The sequence below is a fragment of the Spermophilus citellus genome, assembly GCF_964194105.1.
Source record: "Spermophilus citellus genome assembly, chromosome: 8".
Classification (NCBI taxonomy): domain Eukaryota; kingdom Metazoa; phylum Chordata; class Mammalia; order Rodentia; family Sciuridae; genus Spermophilus; species Spermophilus citellus.
The window spans coordinates 107,086,785-107,113,823 of NC_138189.1; the positions used below are offsets into that span (position 1 = coordinate 107,086,785).

General features: G+C 36.6%; 1 protein-coding gene and 1 long non-coding RNA gene across 2 annotated transcripts in view; one reads left to right on the top strand and one right to left on the bottom strand.

Moving 5' to 3' along the window:
- The window catches only part of LOC308654777 (alcohol dehydrogenase 1-like), a gene marked incomplete at both ends in the record, with an annotated part of 29,434 nt that extends 6,218 nt beyond the window's left edge, over positions 1–23,216 (top strand). The window contains 7 exons of the mRNA XM_081304426.1: positions 7,269–7,407; positions 8,810–8,897; positions 9,321–9,540; positions 9,742–10,002; positions 10,717–10,852; positions 14,332–14,470; positions 23,192–23,216. Of these exons, the coding sequence (XP_081160552.1) occupies positions 7,269–7,407; positions 8,810–8,897; positions 9,321–9,540; positions 9,742–10,002; positions 10,717–10,852; positions 14,332–14,470; positions 23,192–23,216 (1,008 nt within the window). The remainder of the gene's footprint in view (positions 1–7,268; positions 7,408–8,809; positions 8,898–9,320; positions 9,541–9,741; positions 10,003–10,716; positions 10,853–14,331; positions 14,471–23,191) is intronic.
- LOC308654778 overlaps positions 1–27,039 on the bottom strand; it is a 61,002-nt gene that overhangs the window by 13,834 nt on the left and 20,129 nt on the right. Inside the window, exon 2 of the long non-coding RNA XR_014023312.1 lies at positions 4,060–4,152. This is a non-coding gene — a long non-coding RNA (uncharacterized lncRNA). The remainder of the gene's footprint in view (positions 1–4,059; positions 4,153–27,039) is intronic.

Here is a 27,039-nt window from a genome sequence, read left to right on the forward strand (position 1 = left end):
TTGAATTGAAACAAAAAGATGCTAAATAGGGATTTCAAGGTGGTTTTCAAGAGATAACTAGCCCTAGTTTGCTTCTCCAGGGGATGGAAATAAAGTAACAATAAGTGTGTAACTATTTGAGGAGGAGAGGGACTATAGGTGAGCCCTGGAAGTTGATGGCACAGTCTAAAAACCTCTGGAGAGAATATGAGCATTGCAAACGTTCCTTAACCTGTTTTGTGAGAAAAGTGGAGCACAGCCTGCTTTCATCCCAACTCATTTGGTGACAACTGAGAGGCATGACAACAAGCAGAAGCTTCAACCAATAACCCTGCCCACCATACCTGGCAGATTCCAATCTTAAAGAACAAGTGAGAGATGTTTCCAAGAACCTTGGCTAAGAAGAATTTTTTTGACCCATTTTCTTTCCTCCATGTGTTCTTTCATCATTACTTTTTATATCTCACCATTTTCTCTTACTTTTGTCTTATTCTGTGTTTATTCTTTAATTGGATTTTTCTTTTTTCTATTTTTCCCTCTTGACTTATATTTATATAATTTTTCCTTTTTTGTTCTGCTTTTTATTTCATCTATATTCCTCCTCCTCCTCCTCCTCCTCCTCCTCCTCCACCACCTCCTCCTCTCTTTTTCTCTCACAACAATATGGTATTGGCATAAAGTAGATATATGAGCCAATGAAATAGACTACAAATAAACTTACACAGAAACAATAAACTTTGATGAGTATGCCAAGAATACACAATGGGGAAAAGATAGTCTCTTTAACAAATAATGTTGGGAAAATTGAATATCCACATTCAAAAGGTTGAAAATGGAAATTTTCTCATGCTGTACACAAAAATGAATTCAAATTGATTAAAGACTTAAACATGAGACCTGAAACTACAAAACTACTATAATAAAACATAGAGGGAATATTTATGACATTGGTCTTGGTAATGACTTTGTGGACATGAAGAAATGAAAGGAAACAAGTACCAGAATGAAAAGGCAACCAATAGAATGAGAGGAAAATATTTTCAGACCATATAAATAATAAGGGGTAAATATCTAAACTACATAAGGAACTTCTATTAACTCAATAGCACAAAAAGAATTTAATGGGCAAAGGACCTAAATATGCATTTTTCCAAAGCAAACATACAATTGGTCAATGTGTTTATCAAAAAATGCTCAATGTTTACCAAAATTGCTAATTATTAGGAAAATGCATATCAAAACTGCAATGTGGTATTACCTCATACCTGTTAGGTTATCTATTATCAAAAAACAAAAGATATCAACTCTTAGCAAGAATATAGAGAAATTAGAACTCTTGCTTGCTGTTGATGGGCATTCAAATTGTGGTACCCATAATAAAAATAATATGGAGATTTCTTCAAGAAATTAAATAATAGAATAACCACATAAGGCAGCCCCTGGATATTTATCCAAGAGATTGAAATCAGTATGTAAATACTGCTGATACAACTCTCCCACACTTATATCAGCACTAGTCATAATAGCCTAGATATGGAAACAACCTAACAGATGAATCCATCAGCAGATGAATATAGAAGTTTATCCACCAACAGATGAATAAAGAAAATGTGCTTTATGCATACATGGGAATACTACTTGGTTTTTATAAAGAAGGAAACTCTGCAATCTGTGATAATATATATGAACCTTGAGAACATTATGCTGCAAAATAAATGCATTTCAGGATGACAAATAATATATGACTCTACTGATATCAAATATCTAAAATAGATTCATAGAACCAAAGACTAATGTGGTGGTTTCTAGAACTGGGAGAAAGAGGGAAACGGAGAGTTACTAATCAGTAAGAATAAAGTTTCAGTTAAACAAGTCAACATCATTTATTAGAGAGACTGTCTTTTCTCCTCTGCGTATTCACCCTTCAGTTGAGTTCAAAAAAAATTTAAGATCTGTTGTACTACATTGTACTTCTAGTCAACAATAATGTATTGTACACTTAAAATTTCATCAAGCATGTAGAAATCATATTAAGTTTTTTTAACATAATAAGATAAAAAGGCAAAGAGAAAATCTTAAAAGCACAAGAGAAAAAGAACAAATCACAGAAAAGGTAACCTCAATAAGACTAACAATTGATTTAACATCAGAAACAATAGAGTTCAGAGAGCAATGTGATAACACACTCAAAGTATTTGAAGGAAAAAAAACTGTCAACCAAGAAGAATCCAGCAAAACTATCTTTCAAAAATAAAGGCAAAATAAAGACACTCTCACATATATATTTTAAAAGAGTAAGATAAATTCTTCCTGATGTACCTGACTTTAAAAAGATACTCAAGGTAAATTATTTAGTCTGAATTATACAAATTAATAATTCCTTAAGTGCAAATTTTACTTTGTACACAAAATATTTAGCTATCTCCAAATTATCTCTTCAAAACTACTAAATGCCTTTAAAAGGGCATTTAGTCTTTTTTATAGATTTTTTGTTTTAAAACTAAATACAAATTGAGAAAATAAAATATCCATTAGTGGGAAATATTAATAATTACCTAGATTCAATCATTTGATGCTTCACTTATATTAAAATTCATCTATAATACATAATTTACTTCAAGCATCAAATACACTGGGTAGCTCCTATTTGTTAGTAATGACTGAACCTATATTCTGACATTTTTTAAAATGTGTTTATATGATTAACAAACATAAGAACGATTTGAGAGTCTACTTTTAGTCTCTAGTTTCTGCATCTTTCAACATTCTGGCTGTAAGAGAGCTTTGCCCCATCTAGGATTCTTCTGCTAGGTTTCAGAAAATAATAATACATCTTGTCCTACCATGGCCAAGACTATCTGCACTGGATTGCCAGTTCCTGCTTCCAAATCTTTATTATTAATCATAGTAAGTTTTTAGACTTTCAGTTTGCACTTGTTTAAAGTAGAGCATTTTGTAGAACAATCAATTTCCGATTATTACCTGCAGAAAAATTTACACATACCTGATACATGATGTGGAAATTTGGTTCCTGTTTTACCTATTAACTAGGGGAAATCATTTCTTAATATTTCTCCTCTGAATACTCTTTTTTTTTCTCATTGGCATCTTTTTCTCTATCATGGTCATTGGCAATGAATAAACCATCTTAAACACATTTTGATGTAAAACACTTTCTGATAGAGTCAGATTTGACCCTGATAGGGTTAGACACTACCTATCTGGTAAAATAGTTTTTACCACTGATATTAGAATGCTTTCTATGTAATTCACTAAAAGTTCTCAGTAGCAACATTTAAGGGATTTTAATGCCTTTTTATTTTATTCCTGTTAGCTATGGAGAGTCAATATCTTCTTTCCTTCATTAAATAAACAGAGGCAAAATTCATAACATTTTTTATGTCTGATGGCACCTTTTATGTCCCAATTAAGAAATCATTCCCTGGCCCAAGATCAGGAAGATAATTTCCTTGTTTTTGTCTAGAATCTTAATTGGTTTACACTTCGCATTCAGATCTACAAGTAAAAAATGCCTGGCAATAATTCTTTTGTGTTTGCTGTGAGGTAGAAGTCCAAGATTAACTTTCTTCCTCCTTATATAACAAATTAACCTACTTATTTGAAAATTCTGCCTTTACCCCTACACTTTAGTGCCACTTTTTCTCTAAATCAAATGGCTAGTATGTCTGGGTCTATTTCTTAATTTTAATTCTGCTCCATTAACCTATTGGTACATTTATCATTGTACCAAAACCAAATGCTTGCATTATCATAGTTTTATATTATCATTCAGAATAAGTCCTATAATTTGTTCTTCAAAATTTCTTGGCCTTGTTCACTATTTCATTGAAATGACCCAAAATGTTATAATTAATATAATTAATTATAATTATATAATTATAATTATTGTTATAATTAATATCATTGTACCAAAACCAAATGCTTGCATTATCATAGTTTTGTATTATCATTCAGAATAAGTCCTATAATTTTGTTCTTCAAAATTTCTTGGCCTTGTTCACTATTTCATTGAAATGACCCAAAATGTTATAATTCATCACAAATTTTTATCAGAATTACCAGTAGACTTAAGCACTGAATCCTCCTCTTCCATTTTACATCTCATCTTCAAAGAATTTTCACCTTGTACCATCAGACATATTTGAATAAAATCTAAAATAGAAGGACAAAATATATTTTTAAAGAAATTTTCCATTTATTTTGTAAGAAACTGCTAGTCAGCTTTTAATCATTATGACCACAATACCAAAAAGACCAACTTAAGAGGAGGAAAAGTTTATGTTGGATCATGGTTGTAGAGGACTCAATCCATGATGAGTTAAAACAATTGATCAGGTCCTGGGGTGACATAAAACATCATGGTGGAAGGGCATGGCAGAGGACAGGTGCTCAGCTCAGGGTAGCCAGGAAATCGAGAAAGAGTTAGTGTCAGGGACAGATATTGTCCTAAAGCCATGCCTCAATGAACTACTTCCAGCCATGACCCACCTGCCTATAGTTTTTCATCACTTCCCAGTAAATTCATTCAAATTATTAATCCATCAAATAAGTTAATGCACTAATAGGATCACATGCTTCATAATCCAATCGTTTCATCTCTGAATATTACTGCATTGACTAACACATGAGCTTCTAGGGGCAATATTCCAGATCCAAATCATAACATTCCATCCATGGGACCCCAAAATCTCATGACTACCTCACAATGCAAAATTCATTTTTGTCCATCTGCAAGAGTACCCATAATTTCCATAGTTCCAGCATTGTTCTAAAATCTAAGTCCATAGTCACCTACAAGACTCAAGGCAAACCCTTAGCTGTCAGCTCCTATAAAAATTATAAAGCAATTTACATGCTTCCAATATACAAGGCACAGAGGAAACACACTTACATTATCTCACACATGAGCTTTTGGGGGACACCTCACATCTAAACTATAACACTATGTCATTCTGCAAGACAATTAACTTCTTTTTAGTGGTGGTAGTCTCTTCAACAAACCTACTTCCTTGACCCCAGTTTTAGTGCTTTGTCTGGCTAGACTGCAAGAAAACCACCACATATTTCCGTTTCTGGACATCGAGTTCTGGGACTTAACATATGCCCCACTGGGTTTCGATTTTGTTTTGGTCCAATTCCTTCTTGCCCCTATTCCTCCCTTTTGGATGGGTGTTTTCTCTGTGCTATTGTATATTGGAAGCATGTAAATTGCTTTATAATTTTTACAGCTCACAGCTGAGAGGTTGCCTTGAATCTTGGAGGTGGCTTTGGGCCCAGAACAGAAAGAAGAAGCAAGGGAGGGGCCACAGGGGCAATGGATCCTTTCAGGGCACACCCCAGTGATCCATCTCTTCCAATCATGCCTCATCTGCTTACAGTTACCACGCAGTGCAGTTTGTAGGTTCAAACTAGGATGAACTGATTGGGTTATAGCTTTCATAAGCCAATTCTTTACCTCTGGATATTGTTGCATTTACACAGGAGCTCTTGGGGATACTTTATACCCAAACCATAACAGAGGGTTGATCTTTTCCACAGCCCCTCTCTCTCTTACCTTCCCAGCTGCCATGAGTTGAACAGTCTTCCTCTGCCTCATCCTTCCATTATGGTGTTTCTGCCTTGAAGGCAGCTGACCAATGGCTGAATCCTCTGAGACCATGAATCAAAACAAATCCTTCCTACTCCAAGTTGCTCTTGTCAGACATTTTGTTTACAGTGACACAAAGGTGACTAACAAATTCTATTCAGTTTATTTCATGGGAGATCTCCCAGTTAGATTCAGGTTATACATTTCTGTAGGATGTCACCGAATTAACGTTACATTCAATCAGTTGAAACTCAATTTGAATTTATTTCATGGCTTGTCATCTGTTGCATATATGGTGCCCAGCTTTTTTACTTATCCTTGGAAAGTTGAATCTGGAAAAGCCTTGCTTGCCACAACTGAAAGCTGAACTACTCTATGTAGAATTTCCCAGTTATACTTGAAATTAATCTTGCTAGTTAAGTTCTAATTTCATAAATAAGGTGCTTGGTTTCAAATTTTATTTTGAACTAGTTGATGCAGTGTGCCAAAGCCTAGCTACTAGAAAACCAGGGACATTTCAAATAGCTCACTGAAATTTGGGGGAGAGGGATAGACCATAAAGTTCATTCAAAGTACAAAAGATAGAGAATAGCCTAAAGTAATTTGAAAAACAAACAAAAGAGTGAAAAGGAAGATTACTTTTATTTGTAGAGAAACCTAGCAGATTGTTTTTCTGATAGAATCGGGATTGAATATCAAGATGCATGATTAATCAGAGATTTCCTGCAGACAAAATTCAAGGCAGAGAGACATGAGCTTGCAGGACAGTTATGCAAGCAAAAAGCCTGAGCAAACACTTGCAGAACCCATAGAAATAAATATTTTCAACCTCCAAAGATAAAAAAGGAATAAGAAAATAAGTCATCATAGAACTGAGCAATCAGATTTGCAAAAAGTACCAAAGCTCCAGGGTCAGTGACTGTTGAGTAGAGAAAAAATAGTGAAGAGAATATCTAAATGGAAATAGTGCCTTATGAGTGTACCAAGTGAAATGTGCAATGAGAGGCTAACCTTTGATTTACCACCAACTCATTTCAGCTGTGAAATCTCATTACCCTGGGGGAAAACCAACTTACCTTTGTTACTAGAATAGCTGGATAAAGAGACTGATTACAAAGAGAAAAAGGAAAGAAAACTGTGCACCAAAGCAGAATATTGGGGAAAAGGGGGGCGCTTTTCGCCTATTCTTTGGGATAGTAACTGCTTGTCATGAACTAGCATGCCAAGATCTGGGTGGGGACTTAACATGAAAAGCCTTGTGTTTTAGCTTCTTCTACTGGCAGGTAGAGGGCAAGTCAGGGAGAACAGCATAAATATTATCACCCAGGGTTTCTTCCATTAGAGTGTATGTATCAAAACAGACGCTCAAGTTTGGGTTGTGTGCTTCATCAAATCTCACAGAATGCATAGCTCCTCTTGACAAAGAGCCAGAAAATAATTCAGTGGTGTTTATGATGTTAAAGAGGTCTAGGGGAAATTATATAGACTGATAAACCAAATGCTTTGGTCCTTTTCCTGAAACATCTCTATTATAGGGACACAATCAATAATGCCTCAAATGTGTAGCCCAAGTTTTAAAGAATATATTCTGCCTCTAAAGTTGGAAATATTGCATTTTTATGAAAGACTCAATCATTTTATGATAAGGCATTTTATCTCCAATCACGTAATCACCTTTCAGATTATATCCTCTGGGACCTGTGGTACAGATAAGCACATCCTGGAAGGAAAAGACAAAGTACCATTTCCTGCAATTTTGGGTCATGAGGGAGCTGGGATCGTGGAGAGTATTGGAGAAGGTGTAACCAGTGTGAAACCAGGTAAGTAAGGACCAGATATGGTATCATCTCCTGTTCAAATTAGCTTTTAAATTATTCCCCAACAGCACTGTGAAATACGGAATCCATAATACTTTCACAAAAACATTAAAATGCATTCACATACAAGATACAGTGCACGATATAAGTAACCTAAAATTCAGAATCTTCCAGTTTGGGTTTGGGTAGCTGAGACAGGAGGATCGCGAGTTCAAAGCCAGCCTCAGTAACTTAGGAAGGCGCTAAGCAACTCAGTGAGACCCTGTCTCTAAATAAAATGCAAAATAGAGCTGGGGATGTGGCTCAATGGTTGAGTGTCCCTGAGTCCATCCGTGGTACCCTCCCTCCCCTCCCCCCCCCAAAAAAAACCAGAATCTACTCATTTGCATACAGATTATGGCAAATCTATATACCCAAAATTAAACTAAGAATTGAAAATATACACAAAGTATTGAAACACCAGCAAATTTAAAATATATATGATTGACAATTTTTTCTACACACACACACAAAACACACACAATAATCTTATAAATTGTCTGGAATATGTATCATTTATAAAAGTTTCTTTCAGGCTTTGTATTTGCATTTTCATACTGTTCATGTTTCAAAAACTTTACTATGATATATATTATTCTACCAATATACACAGAGATATTTTAAAACCACTTTGTGAGTAAATAGAAGCCTTGGCAAGATAATCATTTTGTTAATTTAGCTGCTTAATGGCAGAGTAAGGATTAAGGACACAGGAAGCCTTCCCTCAAATTTTAGACTCTTGTTCAGTAATAAAATATTTCATAATGAATATTAATTCTTGTATTAATATTGGAGAATTAACTCATTGTTTCAACAAATATCAAGTATACATTAAATGCAAACTTGATCTTTCTCCTGGGATAGAACACTACCAAATAAGTCAGGCACTTTGGCACATACCTGTAATCCCAGCTACCTGGGAGGCTGAGGCAGGAGGATGGAAGTTCAAGGTAAGCCTAAGTAACTTAGCAAGATCCGGACTCAAAATAAAACATAAAAAGCGTGGAGGATGTATCTCAGTGGTAGAGTACCCAGGAGTAATTCAATCTCCAGTACAAAAAAAAAAAATGCTGTCAAAATAGAGGAGCCTCATACCATATATTGATGCCACTGTCTTACCTTTGAATCCAATTTTATGAGACATAAATTCCCCCATTTTTTTCTACTTTGAAGATCGATTTGCATTAAAATTGATTTTTTCTATTCCAAAATGAAATTATGAATAACTTCAAAGATAATGATAACTTTCATTACAACCAATCACGAATATTTACTATGAATAACATCTTATAGATAAAGGTGGGGTTTATTACATTCCACGTCTCCACCCAAGTTGGTAATCATTTTCTTTGTTCTTTTTCCTTAGGAGATAAAGTCTTAATGTTCCCTCTACCAGAGTGCAGAGAATGTAGTTCTTGCTTGCACCCCAAGAGCAACTTCTGCTTGAAGCAAAGGTTAGTTTTAACTTGTTTGACTTTCTGATGAGAGCCATGGCCAGGTCAAGATGGTGCCTGGCATTTTGCCAGAAGGAGCGGTTCCAGCTGCCTCAGGTGCCCGCATTTTTGAGCTCTCCCAGAGTTCCTAGAGAGTTCACATGGGTCGGATGACTTCCAGTTGGGCGAGTTCCCAGAGAGTTCGGGTGGGTGGAGTTGCTCTGTTGAGTTCTGGTTGAGTGCTCGCAAAGTTCCCGAAGTTCAGGTGTGCTGAGTGGGTTCTGAAAAAAGTTTGTTCCTGCTTGAATCTTCTAGTGGCTCGTGAATTGTGCCCAGCCAGACTGCGGGAACTTTCTTTCACCCCATTTGCTTTCGTTGGTACAGTTATCGACTTAGAGCTAAATCCTTTATTTCTCTTTTTGTCACTATGTATCTGTGGAACAGTATTCTTCCTCCAACTGGATTAATGTTAGATGGAACCAGCAGATTTACCTGTAGAGGAAGGAAAATTTATCATCTTTATGGCACAAGCACATTCACTGAATATACTGTGGTACATGAAATTGCAGTGGGGAAAATTGATGATGATGCTCCCATGGATACAGTCTGTATCCTAAGCTGTGAGGTCCCTACAGGCTTTGGAGCTGTATTTAACATTGCAAAGGTAAGAATGTGCTTCTGTGTTGTTTTCAGTGACACTGTCTATATAACATCAAATTGAACTCCGTCATTTAAACTTCTCTGAACTTCTTCCATCACAGATAAAGCCAAAGAGGCCTTTTCTTTCCTCAGGAGAGGAAACTTCTTTCAACACAAGAGCATCGGCTTTGGATGCCTAATTATATTCTATCCTCTGAATTTGCAGGTCACCCCAGGTTCCACCTGTGTGGTTTTTGGACTTGGAGGAATTGGCTCAGCTGTCGTCATGGCCTGCAAAGCCTCTGGTGCTTCTAGGATCATTGGGGTGGACATCAAGGAGGAGAAGTTTCCTCGGGCAAGAGCGTTAGGAGTCACTGATTGCCTTAATCCTCAAAAACTCAAGAAACCTGTCCAGGAGGTGGTGGTAGAAATGACTGGCAAAGGTGCTGACTTTGCCTTCGAGGCCATTGGACTTATTGATACCATGGTAAGTGATCTTGAAGCACTGCCTGTCAATATGAGTGTACACATTAACTTCATGAAGACATTACTATAATTACTTCAGGAAGACATTACTATAATTTTGGTTTTGCTTTGCCTATTTTTTTTTTTTTTTTTTTTTTTGGTGTGGGCATGTTGAATTTGTTTGGGTGCTAGGGATTGAAGTCGGAAACATGCTAACCATGCACTCTACCTCAGCCCTGATAAAATTATTATTATTATCTCTGTTTTTATTTTGGAACTGGGGATTGAATTAAAGGCACTTTAGCACTGAGTTACATCCCCAGGCCTTTTTTTTATTTTATCTTGAGACAGAGTCTCACTAAGTTACTGGGACTGACCTTGAAATTGCAGGCATGTACAACAGTACCTCCCCCAACCAAAAAAAAAAAATACTATAACTAAAAAAAAAATGAACACATCTTTCATAATTTGTACTGTGCCAAGTAATTTATATATTTTATCTCATTTAATCTGTATATCATTTTTACTAGCTAAGTAGTAACATTATCCTCATTTTAAAGATTGAAAAACTTAATCATAATGAATTTAAGAAATTTGTTCAAATCATAGTGAGTGTCCTGCATACTGTCCTACTCTATATGATTTCTCCCATAATCCTCCCTGAGAACACGTTCTGCAATTGTGAGTTGAAGATGTAGGGCTGCTGAGAAGCTAATCCATCCATCTCTGAAATTAGGTCGCAACTTTGGAATCCTGCCACCCAAGCTATGGAGTGGGTGTGATTATTGGATTAGCACCCACAAATTCACAACTCATTTTTGACCCAACGCTGCTTCTCTCTGGGAGAACCCTGAAAGGTGGTGTTTTGGGAAGTGAGTATTTTACTTTCATTTTGCCTTTTCCAGAAACCTACACATCCTGTGTGCTCGTTGGCAAGCAGTGGAGGAGAAGGAACATAGGAAAAATAATCCTCTTTGAAAGGAAATAGAAGACAATGTACCAAAAATAGGAAAGTACACCTTCACCTCCCCACACTCGTATTTATTACTTAGAGGAGCAAAAGGAGATGAGCTTAACATCATTGATAAGATACAGAAGAGTCACATCTTAGGGTGCTCATTGGCACCCTCACATTCTGTAATTGGTGAAGAGCTACAATATTTTTCTGAACCACTCCCCAGTACAGAATAAGACTAGAAGAAAATCTTGCTCTGTTGACCCTCAGTTCTCCCCTCAACAATCACCCTAAGTGTCTTCTTCAGAACAAAATAGGCAACTCCAATGTGGAGTCATACTTGGTTATCTCTTCTCCAAATGTCTCCAATTTCCCCTGTACAACACCATAGTTGGATTGTTTCTACTCCCTTGAAACCTCACACTAGGGAGTAAATTTCAATATGTGAACCCTTGAGGGGCATACTAAAATCATATCTAAATTATATTATTATCCTTGATTATATGGAGGAATTTATTCACTTTTTCTGACATTCATATCTTCCATATCTCCTTCCCTCACACAATATATAAACACACTAAGGAAAATCACAACAAAATTCTCATTCTGGATGCAAAAATGTGAAATGGTCTTTTCCTTTTACTCACTTTCATTTGGTAGATTTCTTAGTTACCAAAAATCTTGCATACCAATAATGTTATAACCCAACATTTTAGTCCAATTGAACTATTGCTATGGTTTAGAAGTTGAATGTCCCTCAATGATCTATGTGTACAAGGCAGGTGCTATGGAGCTTTAAAGAGGTGGGGCCTTCTGGGAGGTCTTTAGGTCTTTGGGGGCATACCCTTAAAAGGGACTCTGGTGGGACTCCATTCTCTTTCTCCCCTGCTTCCTGACTCATGATGTAAGCAGGTTTTTTTCTAACTCATGTTCCCCATCTAGTGCAGTCTTAGAGGCCCAAAGTAATGTCCTACCCCTCTCCAATCTTGAACTGAAACCTCCAGAAATATGATAACTTTTAAGTTAATTATCTCAGGCATAGTATTGGGAATCTGGTTAATACACTTATTAAAAAACAGAAAATTTTTGTAGCTTGGGGACTAATAAAGAATACGCTGGCTATCTCTTTTTTTAAAAGAGTTCAAGTTTTCCTTTTAATCCCATTTTCCCCCAACCCCACATTTTTTATTGGTGCATTATAATTGTACATATTGATGAGATATTTTATTACATATTCCTACATACACACAATACAAAATATAACAATATAATTTGGCCAATATCACTCTCCAGCACTCTCCCTCTCCCTCCCTGCCTCCCACCCCTTGGTCTCTTTTCTCTACTGATCTCCCTTTGATTTACATGAGCTCCAACCCCAACTGTATTTTCCTTTCTCCTCTCTAGCTTTCACATAAGAGAGGAAAGAGGACCCTTAACCTTCCGAATTTGAATTATTTAACCCTTTTGTGGGGGGGATGGGGTACTGGATTGAACTCAGGGATGCTTAACCACTGAGCCATATCTCCTGCCCCTTTTTATACTTTATGTAGAGACAGAGTCTACTTAGGGCCTTGCTAAATTGCTGAGGCTGGCTTTGAACTCCTGATCCTCCTGCCTCAGCCTCCTTAGGGGCCGTGTGCCACTGCACCCTGCTAACCTCATCTTAATTAACATTTCATAATAGTCCTAAATAAATTCTAAATGGCTATAAAGAACTGTGCTAGGAATATAAAGACCTGGATTCTAGGTTTAACTTTATGCTTTCTAGATGTACATTAGTGTTGTAAAATATACCTCCATCCCCAGGATTTGTTTTAATCAACTAGCATAAGAAGACACACACATAGATAATTGCCTTGAAAGAAGAGTATATTACCTCAGTTCTTAAGAGAATGGGGCACTTCACTCCATACAGGGCCATACAAGGAAGCACTAGGCCCAATCAGGAGACAGAAATTGAAAATCAGGATCAGGTCCTCGTTTCCCTGTTATTGAAGATTAAACACCCAAGAAATGCCAACGCAAGAAAACAAGTTTTATTTAAGGGATAGAACAGACACAGACTTCTCTAAAAGGGAGAAGGAGACCCAGAGCTGGTATCCATGGAAGTGGGGGGTATCCTGCCTCTTTATAGGTTTTAGGTTTCCTTTCTTCTCATGCCTTCTCCTCTTCTCATCTTGACTATATGAGCAAAAGACAGGAAAAGATCAGTCCAGGGGCTCATTGCTTAAGTTAGAAAATGCCTCCTTCCCCTGCCTGGGGGAGGTGTTAGCGAACAGTTAATGGGAAAGTGCTATCTACCCACTTCCTTTTCTTTGATAATCAGCTACCTATCCTTTGCTGAGGTCTCAAAATGACATGGGAATCGGGGGTCACTGTCTTTATTGTAATATTTACTGAAAGGAACAGAAGACAGAGTAAGAAAACTCAGAAATTTTAGAATTAACTTGAAATCATTTCAATGGTTTCTGAGCTACAGGGTGTTCTCTAGTTATCTGGTAACTGGCCCTGGGGTAATTCAGGACAGGGGTATACTGTCCCACTGTGAAGCCTGATACAAGGGGAGGGGAGGGACAGGGCTTAATGGCTTGGGCTGGTTGGTGAGCATGTCAGGCAAGTTGTTTACTTTCCCTTGAAACTAATTAACCTCGGAAGGAATGGTTCTTCCCCAGGTCCCCAAGCCCCCAGTATGTCAAAGCATTTTAAAATATGGAAAATTTTAAAAATATATATTAATATAATCAGTGAAACATATTTAAACTCTCTAAACTTTAGTCCTCATAGTTATAAAAATGGAGAAAACAATCCCTGCATCTGCCTTGCTCCTGGTGATTATAGTAAATGGGATCTAGGCAGGATTCCAACATCACCTGACACAGCTACTCTACTTCCCTGCCCTCGAACGCCACTACACAATTAGGTTTATTTCAAAGATTGAAATGTTAGGTTTGTGAACTTTGTTTATATATATATATATATATACATACACATACACACACAAAGATATATATATCTCCTTCAGTGGTGGGAAACTGTGGTAACTGAAATTGAACCAGCTAGAAATTAAATTGGTATAGAAAAAATTAGTGTCCTGATGACATGGCAGAGCTGGGGGCCATGACAGCATTGTGTCTGCTCTGCCAGTCCACTAGGCTTACCTATACAGGGCTCCTCGATGACTCTGAATGATCTTAACACTCCTGAACAGCACCCAGATGTGGAGGATCTAGAATAAATTGCCTTTGCTTTTGATGCCAAGATAAAGGATCAAAAGGTGAATGGCTGACTACTTCCCATGAATGCTTTTGCCAGTTTTATACACAAATAGTTCATTGGTTTCTTTGATTCGTTTTGTTATTTTTCAGGTATTGCTATTTTTCTCCTTTCCTTCTACAGAGTATAAAACCAGAAGCTGTATTCCTAAAATGGTAACTGACTACCTTCAAAAGAAAATCAACATAGACCCACTTATAACCCATAAATTGCCTTTTGAAAGTATCAATAAGGCATTTGAATTGCTCCAAGGTGGACATTGGTGAGTATTTGTGTGTGTGCATGCACATGCACACATACATACATCTGTGTGTCTGTTTCTGTGTATCTTACACATGCAACTTTTACCCAAAATTTTATAAAACAAGAGGGAATGCATAGATCAAGTGTGAAAGTGGGCAATTGTGAGAAATGGTTTAGGGGTCAGCAATAAATAAATTTAAAAGAGCTGTGAGTCTGTTTTGAAGAGCTCAGGCCTCCATTCAGTCACTATGTAGCCCAAATGGCTGCCTTGGCCTGTGCCACTGCTCCTGTTTACAAAATGGGGATTATGGTTCCTGCTCTCTTGAGAGACCACATGAAGAACAAATGTAAAAATAAAAATGATCAGTGAAAGAAAAAGCACTGTGAAAATAAGCTTTCATTGTTTTCAGTTTAAGTGCTAGCATATATATGACAAAGAGATTAAAGTGTAACTTGATTACCAAACTGAAAAGCCCAAAGATTTAAAATGACCTTTCAGCATAAAATTAAGTAGCTACAAAAAAACCCTGCTTTAATGGGTTTATTTTCAATCACAGTTTACTATTTGACATTTCAGAAATATTTCCAATCTGCATACATTCATGAAACACCTAAGAGTTTGTGCTAGACACACTGGCAAATCTAATCACTGCCTTTAGGCCACTGCCCATTTGGCCCTTGAATGCAGCATGCTGAATATATGAATAACTGCAGCGTGGAGCTAGATGTGATGTCTGGCCAAAAATTCAAAACTCAAGATTCAGGGGAAAGAGATCTCATTTCTTATAAATAGAATAGGATGATCCCTCAGGAAGAAGGTATCCATTGGCCTTGGGAACTTGTAGGTCTATAACAAGAAGAATCATCAGAGTACAAGGCATCATAGAAATTGGGACTGTATACAAGAACCCAAATAGTGAAAAAGCCAACACGCAAGGAAGAGTTTGTTCTTGTATAGAGTAGTAAATATAAAGATTTTGATTACAAAAATATATTCCTTATAAAAAATTAAAATGCAAGAACTTTTACACCTGAAGAGAACCAGATTTCCTTAGGATATTACCTTGCCTTTCCTGAACCTGTCTATATGATATTGCTGTGAAATCCCACCTTACAGTTTTTTTTAAATAAACCAATAATAAAGTTTGGTTGAAATTATTAAAAGTGCATTGACTAGATTGACTAGAATTAACTCAGATCTAAAAATCTGAAAAACACAGATGATGGGTTGTGTCACCTTGAAGACAATTTCCAGCTCTATGATGCCACCTGTGACTTTATGTATATTGAGATCAAAGCAACTGAGACAAGAGCTATATTTCCTATAACAATGTGACCCAAACAGATTCACAGAATTTTTAAATTGACCCTTAGTTAGCAAAACATTGTTTGTGGAATGTTTTAGCTAAATATTCCACTTCTATACTCAGATACTATTCAAATAAATGCATTTCATTGGTCACCAATAGTGAAAGAGTATACAGAGTAAAAATAGGAGTTCATAACCCACTTGAATCAAATGTATGAAATATGGTATGTCAAGAGCTTTGTAATGTTTTGAACAACTCATAAAAAAGTGAAAGAGTATTAAAATCCAATTACCATTTATCCTAGAGAAATAGAAGGTTGTTACATAATACACAGACTTTCAGGCATATTTAGTTTGTGTTCTCAAAAATATTAAAGACCCAAGTCACCCAACTTGTAGCAGATGGAATTGCATAATGCCATCTGATTTTTTAAAGAAATGCGATAGTCATTTTGCTAATATACAGAGCATGTTTTTATTTATAGGATGACCACTTTTTCATAGTTTGCAAGCATAAAAAGAACAGAAAAGTTGCCACTTCTGCCCTTCCCATTGATTCTGAAGGTGGTTACTACAAATAAGCCCCATATATTAATTTTAAAGAGTTTTCCTCCCCAATTTGAAGCTTACTTCCAGAACTTCATCCTGGAAGAAGGCATTTCATTACCATCTTAATAAAGACCTCAAGCAATTTACATTGCTCAAGTGGCCTATCAGGAAATGTTACCTCTCTTTACATTTAACTTTTTTAGAATTGACTTGATAAGTATTTACAAAACAGAAACATTAGACCTTGTCATAAATCGTTAAAAAAAACTAACATTCTTCTTCTTAACATATGCAGTGTGTGCATGGTAGCAGAATAAAATGTGGTATGAGGCTCTGAATGAACTTTCCAGAGGAAAGAAGATATAGATCAAGCCTCTGTTGCTTATACAGACTTCTAGGCTAGAGCACTGCTGACAAACCTCAATCCCACGAACAAGCCATTTGTAGAAACTTTTGTGCAAAGGGACCTCTTGAGCTTTGACTTTATAAGTTCATGGAACCTCTGAGGACACTTCACTGTCACCCTCATTTATGGAGAATAAAACTAAGAACCAAAGAGTATAATGTCTTTCCAGGATCATGTAGTCAGTTAGAAATGAGCAGATTCTCCTGGATTTTTGCTACTCCTTCCTCTAAATGAATCTTCCATGTTATGCTCACATTTCAACATTTTACCCACACATTTGATGCTTCAGTCAACTTAAGGTTTTTGATCCTTCTCCCAAACCCTGGCCCTCAAAGAATGATGTCAGAGTTGCCTGTCTCTGAAATTTCATACATGAAGTTCTTCATACTAGCACCCATCCATGCCCATACCCATCCCAACCAAAATCCATGTCTCCAACTCCTGGACATTGTCCAAATCACAGTGCAGCAAGGCCTCCAAGCTCCCAGAATTCTAATCTACATATATTTTCTCTGCTCCCATTCTGCCTTTTATTTCCTCCATGATACCATGTAAAATACTACATTATAATTATATGAATAGTTATTCATCTGATGAATTCTTTTTAAATTTTTTTTGTAGTTGTAGATGGACAGTATGCCTTTATTTTATTTTATTTTTCATTTTCTTATGCGGTGCTAAGGACTGAACCCATTTTCTCACAAGGGCTAGGCAAGGACTCTGCCACTGAGCTATAGCCCAAGCCCCTCTGATGAATTCTTGAATATCACATTTCTAATTATAACCCCGAAATCAGATACAATGCTTTAAATGTGAAAGTTGCTCAGTTTTTTAAAAAATTGTTTAAATGAATTAATAAATAAAAACATGGAATAATAAACAAAATCCCTAATACATATGCAATAGAATAGTGGATTAAGAATACTGTACACTTTTTTTGAGAAAATAACTCCAAGAAATGAATTTCCCTCTTAAAACTGCTTTCATTGTGTCCCATAGATTTTGGTATATTGTGTCTGTATTGTCATTTGTCTCTAAGAATTTTTTTTATCTCCTCCTTTATGTCTTCTGTAACCCATTGATCATTCAGTAACATATTGTTCATTTTCCATGTGATGTAGGATTTTTCCTTCCTTCTTTTATCATTGATTTCCAGTTTCATTCCATTATGATCAGATATGGTGCATGGTATTATCTCCACGCCTTTATATTTACTAAGAGTTGCCCTATGGCATACTATATGGTCTATCTTTGAGTAGGATCCATGTGCTGCTGAGAAGAATGTGTATCCACTTGATGATGGTTGATATATTCTATATATGTCGGTTAAGTCTAGGTTATTGATTGTGCTATTGAGTTCTATAGTTTCTTTATTCAGCTTTTGTCTAGAGGATCTGTCTAATGGCGAGAGAGGTGTGTTGAAGTCACCCATAATTATTGTGTTGTGGTCTATCTGACTCTTGAACTTGAGGAGAGTTTGTTTTATGAACGTTGCAGCACCATTGTTTGGAGCATACAAATTGATAATTGTTATGTCTTGTTGGTGGATGGTTCCTTTTAACAGTATATAGTGTCCTTCTTTATCCCTTTTGATTAACTTAGGTTTGAAGTTGATTTTATTTGATATGAGTATGGCCACTCCTGCTTGCTTCCGAGGGCTATGTGAGTGGTATGATTTTTCCCAACCTTTTCCCTTCAGCCTGTGTATGTCTTTTCCTATCATATGAGTCTCCTGAAGGCAGCATATTGTTGGATTTGTTTTTTTGATCCAGGTTACTAGCCTATGTCTCTTGATTGGTGAGTTTAGGCCATTAACATTTAATGTTACAATTGAAATATGGTTTGTACTTCCAGTCATGTTTATTTATTTATTTATTTTAGTTTGGCTAGTTTTTATTTTTTGGTTATTTTCCTCCCCCTTTACTGAGATACCTCCCGCTGTTAGTTTTGGGCACTATTTTTCAATTCCTCTTCTTGTAGTATTTTGCTCAAAATGCTTTGCAGTGCTGGTTTTCTGGCTGCGAATTCTTTTAGCTTTTGTTTATCGTGAAAGATTTTAATTTCATTGTCAAATCTGAAGCTTAATTTTTCTGGATACAGTATTCTTGGTTGGAATCCATTATTTTTCAGCATTTGAAATACATTCTTCCAGGATCTTCTCGCTTTCAAAGTCTGTGATGAAAAAACAGTCGTTAACCTAATTGATTTACCCCTGAATGTAATCTGCCTCCTTTCTCTCGTAGCTTTTAATATTCTCTCCAACAAATAAATGAACTCACACTACACCTCAAAAACCTAGAAAAAGAAGAACAAAACAACAGCAAATGTAGTAGAAGACAAGAAATAATTAAAATTAGAGCAGAAATCAATGAAATTGAAACCAAAAAAACCACTGAAAAAATTGATAAAACTAAAAGTTGGTTCTTTGAAAAAATAAATAAGATCGACAGACCCTTAGCCATGCTAACAAAGAGAAGAAGAGAGAGAACTCAAATTACTAACATATGGGATGAAAAAGGCAATATCACAACAGACACTACAGAAATACAGAAGATAATTAGAAAGTATTTTGAAACCCTATATTCCAATAAAATAGAAGATAGTGAAGATATCGACAAATTTCTTAAGTCATATGATCTGCACAGATTGAGTCAAGAAGACACACACAATTTAAACAGACCAATAACAAAGGAAGAAATAGAAGAAGCCATCAAAAGACTAGCAACCAAAAAAAGCCCTGGACCAGATGGGTATACAGCGGAATTTTACAAAACCTTCAAAGAAGAATTAATACCAATACTTTTCAAGCTATTTCAAGAAATAGAAAAAGAAGGAGCTCTTCCAAATTCATTCTATGAGGCCAACATCACCCTGATCCCAAAACCAGACAAAATACTTCAAAGAAAGAAAACTGCAGACCAATATCTCTAATGAACTTGGATGCAAAAATTCTCAATAAAATTCTGGCGAATCGAATACAAAAACATAGGATAGGAAAGGCAGCAGAATACAACAGACACTAGAATGGCAATGTGTAAATCGATGGAAGTGTAAATGATGTGATTCAGCAATCTGTATATGGGGTAAAAATGGGAGTTCATAACCCACTTGAATCAAACTGTGAAATATGATATATCAAGAACTATGTAATGTTTTGAACGACCAACAATAAAAAAAGGAAAAAAAAAAGAAAACTACAGACAAATATCTCTAATGAACTTGGATGCAAAAATTCTCAATAAAATCCTGTCGAATGGAATACAAAAGCATATCAAAAAAATTGTGCACCATGATCAAGTAGGATTCATCCCTGAGATGCAAGGCTGGTTCAATATACAGAAATCAATAAATGTTATTCACCACATCAATAGCTTAAAGACAAGAACCATATGATCATCTTGAAAGATACAGAAAAAGCATTCGACAAAGTACAGCATCCCTTTATGTTCAAAACACTAGAAAAACTAGGTATAACAGGAACTTACCTCAACATTGTAAAAGCTATATATGCTAAGCCTCAGGCTAGAATCATCCTAAATGGAGAAAAACTGAAGGCATTCCCTCTAAAATCTGGAACAAGACAGAGATGCCCTCTATCACCACTTCTATTCAATTTAGTTCTTGAAATACTAGCCAGAGCAATTAGACAGACAAAAGAATCTAAAGGCATAAAAATAGGAAAAGAAGAACTTAAATTATCGCTATTTGCGGTTGACATGATAATATATTTAACAGACCCAAAAAAGTCTACAAAGAAACTGCTAGAGTTAATAAATGAATTCAGCAAAGTGGCAGGATATAAAATCAACACGCATAAATCAAAGGCATTCCTGTATACCAGCAACAAAACTTCTGAAATGGAAATGAGGAAAGCCACTCCATTCACAATATCCTCAAAGAAAATAAGATACTTGGGAATCAACCTAACAAAAGAGGTGAAAGATTTATACAATGAAAACTACAGAACCCTAAAGAGAGAGATAGAAAAAGATCTCAGAAGATGGAAAAATGTACCCTGTTCATGGATAGGCAGAACTAACATCATCAAAATGGCGATATTACCCAAAGTTCTCTACAGGTTTAATGCGATGCCAATCAAAATGCCAATGGCATTTCTTGTAGGAATAGATAAAGCTATCATGAAATTCATATGGAAAAACAAAAGACCCAGAATACCAAAAGCAATTCTAAGCAGGAAGTGTGAATCTGGAGGTATAGCGATACCAGAGTTCAAACTGTACTACAAAGCAATAATAGCAAAAACAGCATGGTACTGGTACCAAAACAGGCAGGTGGACCAATGGTACAGAATAGAGGACACAGAAACAAATCCACAAAATTACAACTTTCTTATATTTGATAAAGGGGCTAAAAGCATGAAATGGAGGAAGGATAGCATCTTCAACAAATGGTGCTGGGAAAATTGGAAATCCATATGCAACAAAATGAAACTGAATCCCTTTCTCTCACCATGGACAAAAGTTAACTCAAAATGGATCAAGGAGCTAGATATCAAATCAGAGACACTGTGTCTGATAGAAGAAAAAGTTGGCTATGATCTACATAATGTGGGGTCAGGTTCCAAATTCATTAATAGGATGCCCATAGCCCAAGAGATAATAACATGAATCAACAAATGGGACTTACTTAAACTAAAAAGTTTTTTTTCTCAGCAAGAGAAACAATAAGAGAGGTAAATAGAGAGCCTACAACCTGGGAACAAATTTTTACCCCTCACACTTCAGATAGAGCCCTAATATCCAGAATATACAAAGAACTCAAAAAATTAAACAATAAGATAACAAATAACCCAATCAACAAATGGGCCAAGGACCTGAACAGACACTTCAAAGAGGAGGACATACAATCAATCAACAAGTACATGAAAAAATGCTCACCATCTCTAGCAGTCAGAGAAATGCAAATCAAAACCACCCTAAGATATCATCTCACTCCAGTAAGATTGGCAGCCGTTATGAAGTCAAACAACAACAAGTGCTGGCGAGGATGTGGGGAAAAGGGTACACTTGTACATTGCTGGTGGGACTGCAAATTGGTTCGGCCAATTTGGAAAGCAGTATGGAGATTCCTGGGAAAGCTTGGAATGGATCCACCATTTGACCCAGCTATCGCCCTTCTCGGACTATTCCCTGAGGATCTTAAAAGAGCGTACTACAGGGATACTTCCACATCAATGATCATAGCAACACAATTCACAATAGCTAGACTGTGGAACCAACCTAGATGCCCTTCAATAGATGAATGGATAAAAAAAATATATGGCATCTATACATAATGGAGTATTATGCAGCACTAAAAAATGACAAAATCATGGAATTTGCAGGGAAATTGATGGCATTGGAGCAGATTATGCTAAGGGAAGCTAGCCAATCCTTAAAAAACAAATGCCAAATGTCTTCTTTGATATAAATAGAGCAAATAAGAACAGAACAGGGAGGAAGAGCATGAGGAAAAGATTAACATTAAACAGAGATGAGTGGGGGAAGAGAAAGGGAGAGAGAAGGGAAAGCATATAGAAATGGTAGGAGACCCTCAATGTTACACAAAATTACACATAAGAGGTTGTGAGGGGAAGGGGGGGAACAAGGGAGAGAATTGAACAACAGCAGATGAGGTAGAGAGGGAAGATGGGAGGGGAGGGGAGGGGAGGGGGGATAGTAGGGGATAGGAAAGGTAGCAGAATACAACAGTCACTAATACACCATTATGTAAAAATGTGAGTGTGTAACTGATGTGATTCTGTAATTTGTATTTGGGGTAAAAATGGGAGTTCATAACCCACTTGAGTCAAATGTATGAAAGATGATATATCATGAGCTCTGTAATGTTTTGAACAACCAATAAAAAAATTTAAAAAAGGATAAAAAAAAGAATACACATCTAGGGAATTTTCCAAAATACAATGCATAACGTATTTTGTATTCCCTGACAGAGAGTAGTTTGACAGCTAATAAAGTAAGGACATAATACCACAAGAGATGAGAACCAAAAGAAAGACGTTGACATATGAATTGGAATATAGTGATTATCCTCATGTAGCCATTTACAATTAGAAAATGGCCAGGAGCCATGGGAATCCTCCATTTCCCACCAAACCAACAAGTAGCCTGCTAAAGATTTCATAGCAATATCATATAGTTAGACTTAAAGTCACAGAGTGAAATGAACTCTGCAACTGTAGGTCCAAAGGAGATAACTACTCAAAGTCATCTCTTGCCTTATTGTCTCTACTTCTCATTACTAAAATCAGATCACATGGTTACTAGTCACCCACTGGACTTAATTCCAGAGATGTTTTCTGATGTCTTTAAGGGGAGGGGAGAAAATAATATAGAGATAAGAAATGGGGATGAGTGGAAAACTCTATTTAAATGCACAACTTACAACTAGTTTTTACTACCTGTATTTGCATGGGCAAGTTGGTCAATTCAATATTTTAATTCTTTGTGTTTCAGCATCCGCTGTGTCCTCTTGTTTTGAGATCCCAGATAACGAAGATGGAGTATGAGCACCCTCAACAATGTTCCTTTGTGCTTCTTCACCTCTTTGATTATTTACTTGCAATATATAAAGAGAAAAATTGAAAGAGGGTACTTCTAGAATTTTAATGAAACTATTATAAATTAATGATTTTGAAATTGATGTCTATATTTCTATCTAAATCTTGAAGAAAAGACATGAACTGATTATTAATAATAAAAAAGATCTTCTCTCCATGCTAACAATCTCACTTTAAATTTGTCTTATTTTTCATGGGCCACAAGTCACCTTATATTTTTTAAAATCCCACTTATACTATGGAATGCTTCCCACCATTCCATATGTTGCTCAGTTGACTTGATTCAGAAAGAACTAAATTGATGGTCTGCCTTCTTGGACAAGTACTGGGAAGAGAAATGGCTAATTGTTTTGAGTTTGAGCTTAACATACATTGGGACAGATTTTTCCAGTTAGGGTGGTGGGGAGGGTGATTGCTTTAACAGTGGTAAAACTTCCAGACACTCAGTCTTTTACAAACAGAAATGAATCTTTTTCATTTTTCTTTAATATGCTGTTCTTCCATGAGCAGTGAACCTAAACCATCTCCTTTCTCTGTAGCATTTCCTCTGCTTGAATAGATAAATGTCACTTTGATCACTAATGTCATTTTGTCACAAACTGGGTACAGTTGGGGTGTGGTAATACTGTAAACTGAAAACTATGAAATTAAAGAAGGATAATTGGCAGAATTCAGGTAAAAAAAATCACCACTCAATATTTAACGATATTACAAACACAAGGATAACAAAGAAATGGATCTTTGGATCTACTTTTAGCCAAAAACTACATTACATGAAAAGCATTTCTGATAGGAAACTCCTAGAAATATAAAATAATATACAACAAAAAATCCTTTTAAATGAATGTTTGAACTAGAAGAAAAGTCTGTTTATTCTAGTCCAAGTAGTCAAAGAACTAGAATAAAGGAAGTCTAGCAAGACAGAAATAAATCTTTTAAACAATAATCATTCTATTCTCACAAAACACGTGGTCGCGCACCCGCGCACGCGCACACACACACACACACACACACACACACTCCATTCCTTTCCATGGTAGCAAAGTCTGACAGGGAGCTTAGACATCCACTTATGCCAGACTGTAAAAAGGCACCAATTGTCACCCCCACACTAGGCTGCTGTCAGAGAAAGACAAGGAGTGATGTGAAAATTACAACCCCACCACGTGGCAATGAGCCCTATCATTGGGAAGTTTGGACTTCCTTGTCCAGGTACCCAGCCCTTCCATGTCCAACACAAGATATCAACAAAATTAACAAATTTTAAGCTAGATTGACCAAGAAAGGAGAATCATGTTACAAGTTTCAAAAATAAAAGAGAGAACATTATCAACAACCTCATAGAAGCTAAAATAATTACGAAGGAACAATATAGGCTATAGTATGTCAATGAGTGTAGATGGTGTTTTAGTTAGCTTTTTCATCACTATAACCAAAAGACCTGATAAGAACAATTAGTGGAGGAAAAGTTTATTTGGGGCTCATGGTTTTACTCAGTCCATAGACAGCCAACTTCATTGCTCTGGGCCTGAAGTGAGGCAGAACATCGTGGCAGAAGAGTGTGGTAGAAGACAGCATGTCAGGACATGGCAACCAAGAAGCAGAGGGAAACTCCACAGGCCAGGGACAAAATATATCCCAAAGACATGCCTCCAATGACTTATCTCCTTCAGCCATACCCTACTTGCCTTCAGTTACCAGCCAGTTAATCTCTAATAGGGATTAATTCACTGATTGGGTTATGGCTCTCATAACCCAATCATTTGACCTCTAAACATTCTTGCACTTTCTCACACAAAAGTTTTGGGGAGATTCCTCATATCTAAACCATTACAGATGAAATGAGGAAATCCCTAGAAAGACAAAAGCTACCAAAACAAATGTAAAAAGAAATAGAAAATAGACCTGTAACAAGCAAAGAGACTGAATTAGTAATCAAGAACATGACATAAAGAAGCCCATGTCCAATGGCTTCACTGGTGAGTTCAAACATTTAAAGAAAGTTTAAACTTATTCCCACAAACACTTCCAAAAAATAGAACTGAAAATATTTATCAACCCATTCCATGAGGCCACTATGAGCCTAATGCAAAATGAAATAAAGACTTTATGAGAAAGAAATATAACAGGTTTATATTTCTTATGAATACAGACTTCAAAATCTTACACAAAACATTAGTAAATTAAATCCACAAAGATATTTTAAAAAGTATACACCATGACCCAATATGATTTTACCCCACATACTCAAGACTGGTTTAATGTCCACTAATTCAATGTCATCCCATATCTGCAGAAGCATCTCATCATCTTAGTGGAGACAGAAAAAATAACAAAATACAACACTCTTTCATGTTAAAAACTCTCAACAGATTCAAAATAATGCAATAGAGGAGGTCATGTTCCTGGCTGCTCCGTGGCATGGAACCAATAAAGCAGACAGGCAGTTTCTCTGCAAGGTGGATGAATAAAACAAAATGCTGGGGGAACTTTACTGGAACTTATAACTGGACATTCAAAGCAGACTAGGGACTGAGGAGGTTGGATAAAATAAAATAAGGAAAAAAAATCCCCAGTTGCACAGCAGCTGCTGGAGCTGGGCAGAAAGCACCAGCCAGAGGTTCCTCCATGGGCATAATAGAGGGATAAGGGAAGTAATGGAACCCACATTTTTGTCAGGACTGAGGAATGTCTGAGTATGGAGCGTTTAGAGACCAAGTACGTTGCCCGACAAACCTGAAAGATGTGCTGCATGATATCTGTGTGTGGAGAAAGAAGCCACCATAGAAAGGAACCATTTTGCAGCCACAGTTAAGGGCCCAGCCGCTGAGGATGCCAATTCCAGGAAAACCCAAGTATGGCCTGAAATTCAGTCCCACTAAACACACACTGCATGACATAAGAGTGTGCTTAAATGAACAGGAGAAAATCAAACATGGAGAGAGGTTTACACAGGAGATAACTGTCCTTGAAACCCACCTGTCTCTATCCCTACCCCTCCAACACAACTGCTTAAAGGACCTGCTGGTAGAGACTCATCTAGATGGGAACTCAGAAGGGTGGGGGTGAGAGAGATTCTTTGGAGACTGAATCCAAGAACAGGAAATGTGGGGTCACAGATAATGTAGGGGACTAAGAATCAGGTCCCCCACTACACAAGTATCACCCAGGGGAGATCCCTGGGATAAATTCTTCCAGCATGGACCAGCAAGTACTGGTTACTGCAAGTGCACTGATTTAAAATCTCCAGGCCAACTGGCATTCAGCAAAGAGCCTGGAGCCCACCTAAACTTAAACCCTACCTCCAGGAACTTGGACTACAGCATTACAACTCTTACTCTGGCAATCCACAGGGTGGAGCATCACGTTCCAGATGACCCCAACTAAAACTGCTGAGATGAAAACCTGAGAATTTTTTGAACTCCAATAGAAAGGACTCTTTAACTTCTCATCAAGATTTACTTTTTCTTTTCTTTTTTTATTTTTATTTATTTTTTATTTGTTGTTCACAACATTACATAGCTCTTGACATATCATATTTCATACATTAGATTGAAGTGGGTTATGAACCCCCAATTTTACCCCAAATGCAGATTGCAGAACCATGTCGGTTACACATCCACAATTTTACATAATGCCTTATTAGTAACTGTTGTATTCTGCTACCTTTCCTATCCCCTACTATCCCCCCTCCCCTCCCCTCCCATCTTCTCTTTCTACCCCATCTACTGTAATTCATTTCTC